The 4,195-nt window shown below is 42.7% G+C and overlaps 1 protein-coding gene across 15 annotated transcripts in view; it reads right to left on the reverse strand.

The window, feature by feature from the left end:
- Positions 1 to 203: 203 nt before the first annotated feature.
- The window catches only part of trak1b (trafficking protein, kinesin binding 1b), a 13,195-nt gene continuing 9,203 nt past the window's right edge, over positions 204 to 4,195 (reverse strand). For 9 of the 15 annotated variants that reach the window (XM_073931978.1, XM_073931977.1, XM_073931972.1 and 6 more), the window contains 3 exons: positions 4,108 to 4,195; positions 3,497 to 3,599; positions 204 to 2,078 (listed from right to left, as the gene is read on the reverse strand). The exon at positions 4,108 to 4,195 is cut by the window's right edge and continues 203 nt beyond it. In XM_073931978.1, the coding sequence (XP_073788079.1) occupies positions 1,352 to 2,078; positions 3,497 to 3,599; positions 4,108 to 4,195 (918 nt within the window). In that variant the 3' untranslated portion in view covers positions 204 to 1,351. The remainder of the gene's footprint in view (positions 2,079 to 3,496; positions 3,600 to 4,107) is intronic. The other 6 variants (XR_012395290.1, XR_012395289.1, XR_012395288.1 and 3 more) reach the window with 1 other exon arrangement.

A 4,195-nucleotide genomic window follows, 5' to 3' on the forward strand; every position in this document is an offset into this window, starting at 1 on the left:
ATTGCACTCACTTTATTAGGGATAATAATGATATTAATAATCACGGGAGGTTTAATAAGTCTATAAGATTGTCACGAACACCTTGCTTACCGGTGAAGTCTCACCTGGTCATCTTCAGGTGTATGTCGACCTGACAGGATGTGAATGAGGACACCGCGCCCTCTAGTGGCCGTACTCTACATCAACACACATGAAGCATCACAGCTCTGGATTTATTTTTATTTGCAAGTAAAAGAACTCAAAAGAGCATTATTGCGGGGTCTCTCCTCTAAAAGCTTCTCCTGAGAGCATCTCAAGCCAAAAAACTCAGTAAAACACCATCAAAGTGCTCATTTCAGTGACACGAGACAACAAAACTACAGAAATGATTGAATAGCGGGCTCAGTCTAGTGCAGCATCTCAGTCCTTCAGGAAAAACTACAGTTATGATGAGCAGAAATCAGCCTGTCTGTCATCCACATCTCATCAGACTCATTAACTAATGAAGATCTGTCTTGCGAAGCACTCGGGAGAACAGCCTGGAGAAGCTGGAGGTCAGAGGTTACAAACACACAGGAGTAAAATAACACTGGCTCACTTTAAATTAAAAATATTCATGCTCGTTCCAAACCTGAGCGACATTATTTAGCAAAGCACAATTATTATTGTTATTTTTGTCCACATTATGAAAGGTGGTTTGTGTTGAAAAGTCCAATTGTCCAATCGCCTGGGGAATACACAGACACATATTGATGCATGTGTTTGTGTTGTAATTTGTGAGATTTATAGTTTTACATCAATGGTATTATATTTAACGTCATTTATTTATTTATTAAATAGTTTTGTGGACTTCTATATACAATATTCTATATACTATATTCTAATATACAGTTTAAATCTAAATAATTAAATAATTAATTAATAATGTTTTGTTATCTCATGTGTATTTACCAAACACATGGATTTGAAAAGTTAATTTAAAAATGTTTTACTGTGGAATATTAATGTGAAATACACATATAGTTTTGCTGAACAGTAAATAAATTCCACATTAAATGTCATGTTAATTAAGCTCTGCTAGATTAGTATAGATCTAACTGATGATCAATCATCTCTTTGGTACAGCCACACAGGTTTGGAACAGCATGACAGAATTGAGTTCAGTTTTTGGTGCGTTATTAGGCAAGAGTGTGTGTGTGTGTGTGTGTGTGTTTAATACATGTGTCAGTGAAGTGTGTGTGTGTTCATTAAAGGGGCAGTTCACCCAAAAATGAAGAACACTCACTGTTGACTCTAAAACAAGTGAAGGCAGAGTGGATGATGAGCGGTTTGATTTGTGTGTGAACTGCCCCTGCAGTATGCTTATGTGTGGTCATTTCAGACTGGTCTGTTTGGGTAGTTTGGGGGCCAGCAGCAGCTGCTCCTCCTGAGGGCCAGGGCCCTTCATCGCCATACTGGCCCCGACCATCGCCGGGTAGCTGCGGTTCCTCCGCATCCCCTCGTTGAGGGGACTGAAGGGAGAAGCAGCTCTCCGGAGCCCCAGCGGAGCTAGGAGTGGCCCCGGAGGCCCGGCAGCCCCCGGACTGGCCAAACCCAGGCGCTTCAGCTTATCCACCAGGTTGAGGCTGTACATGCTGACGTCAGTCTGGCTCTCGCAGTCTCGAGCCGGAGCCCCGGACACCTCCTGCAAGAGCGATCGCGCCGGTCTGGAGGCCAGGAAGTTCTCATGGGTCGGGCTCTTGAAGGAGAAGAGCTGCTGTGTGTGCGGGGGCCCGGGGCCACGAGTGGGGGAGTTTGGCGGGGTGGAGGGCCGCTGAGGGTCTGCAGGTGGAGCTGGGGGGACGCATGTGGAGAACAGCACCCCTCCGGCGCCCCGGGGCCCGCTCTGAGGCTGGTACACTGCAGCAGATATGCCCCGCTCCTGCAGAAGCCGCACCAGACCCAGAGACGTGCTGAAGGTCTTGGTGGAGTCCCGCAGGTTAGTGAAGGACTGAGACTGAGACAGGCTCATGCGCCGCGGTGTGCAGGGGGTGGCGGCCGGCGTCGAGCGCAGACTGCTGGACATCACACATGACACTGAGCTGGACACGGCGTTCAGACTGCACACACACACACACACACACACACACACACACACACAGATATGGAGTCAATCTAGGGCCATATGTACTTGCAAAATAAAAGAAAGTTTTACAAAGAACATCTAAAGTTTATGTAAATAACATCACAATTCCAGAATTCAGTTTTAAGAAATAAAAGTTTCTTTAAGGGCGACGCGGTGGCGCAGTAGGTAGTGCTGTCGCCTCACAGCACTCAGGTCTCTGGTTTGAGTCTCGGCTGGGTTAGTTGGTGTTTCTGTGTGGAGTTTGCATGTTCTCCCTGTGTTGGCGTGGGTTTCCTCCGGGTGCTCCGGTTTCCCCCACAGTCCAAACACATGCGCTATAGAGGAATTGGGTAGGCTAAATTGTCTGTAGTGTATGAGTGTTAATTGAGTGTGTGTGGGTGTTTCCCAGAGATGGGCATCCACTGCTTAAAACACATGCTGGATAAGTTGTCAGTTCATTCTGCTGTGGCGACCCCTGATTAATAAAGGGACTAAGCCGAAAAGAAAATGAATGAATGAATAAAAGTTTCTTTTGCTAACAAAAATAAAGAAAAGCAAAAGGAAAATTAAGTTTTGACAAATAAATTTAAAACTTGCAAGGAAAAAAAGAACTGCAAATAAAAATCCAGCAGAGCAAAAACAAACTTTAAATATTTGCAATAAAAAAAATTATATATATATTTGTAAAACATTCTTTATAGCATAGCCTTTACAAAACCAGTCCAGTCAATTGCAATTCCCGGACCTACTGGACTGTAAGACCACCTCGGTGATGCTGTCTCCAGGTGATGACGTCGTTTAAAAGGAGGCAGGTCCGGGCCTGCCATAAACGTTCCCTTGACTCCGCCCCCTTGTCAAATCAGGGCCACAAAGTGAAACTCGCGGAAACGTGAAAACACTCACGGCTGACGAAAAAGCGAATGAAAATGAGCACTGCAATGGACTGGACGGGTTCTGCTATGAGAAATGTTTTGTAAATATATATATATATAGCTTTGCGAATATTTTAGTTTTTTTGCTTTGCCTGATTTTTATTTGCAGTTCTTTTCTTTCTTGAAAACTTTCTCAAATCTTCATTTTCCCTTTGCAGAGCTTTATTTTTGTTGGCAATATAAATGTCTAAATTGCGATTTTTAGAGATTTGCATTAATTTATTTGTTTTTTTCTCAATACTTTACTTTTTATTTACAAAACTTCATTTTATTTTGCAAGTATAGAGACACACACACACAGAGCATCAAGAGCATCATCAGCAACTGAGCAATGACCAATGCAGGACTGCATCATAGTGAAAAGCTGATCAATAATCAATAGCGACTGCTTCATGAAGAGCTGATCCACAGTCAATACAGAGCTGGATTATGAAGAGCTGATCATCAGCTGATCAATAATCAATACAGCAGCGCAGCTCACCTGGGCGTCACCCTCGTCAGCTCGTCAGACGGGTGCAGGATCTTACAGGTGGTGAAGGTGTATGTGGAACTGGTGTGAGCCATGCATTTACCTGGAAAATACACTGAACACACACACACACACACACACACACACACACACAATTATCATCATCATATTGTTATTTCAACGATTATTCATCATGGTCAGGTAGTTTTGTATTAGGCCTATAGTATGGCTTTATCTACAGAAGTAATTTATTATTTAACTTATTCAATTTAATAATTATTATTCAATAAACATGTAGGTAATTAATTATTATATTTAAATTTATTGTATATTTACCATATAGACAGATCTGAAGTATCAATATGGCCATTGTTTATTTTTAAAGAGTTAACCCACTCTACAGGAATCAGTGAATTAATCAATTACTGAATTAATCTGAATTAGTTCATTAATGAATGAAATTAAAGACTTTAGATCTAATCATGGTGAATGTATAAATATACACTTAAATATGAAATTAAATATTCAGGCTGAGTGTGGTTTGCAGGAGTGTGGGCGAGCACACAGCCGTGATCCGTCAATGCTTCATGTTAAATCTGTGTGTGCGTCAGCACAGCTCTTACTGGAGAACTCAATGGAGGCGTGGCCTGAGCTGAGGCAGGGCGAGGGTGAGGCTGAGGGGGCGTGGCTGTGTACTGGAGCAGCGCTGTG

This window comes from Danio rerio, chromosome 19 (assembly GCF_049306965.1).
Source record: "Danio rerio strain Tuebingen ecotype United States chromosome 19, GRCz12tu, whole genome shotgun sequence".
In the NCBI taxonomy this organism is placed as follows: Eukaryota; Metazoa; Chordata; class Actinopteri; order Cypriniformes; family Danionidae; genus Danio; species Danio rerio.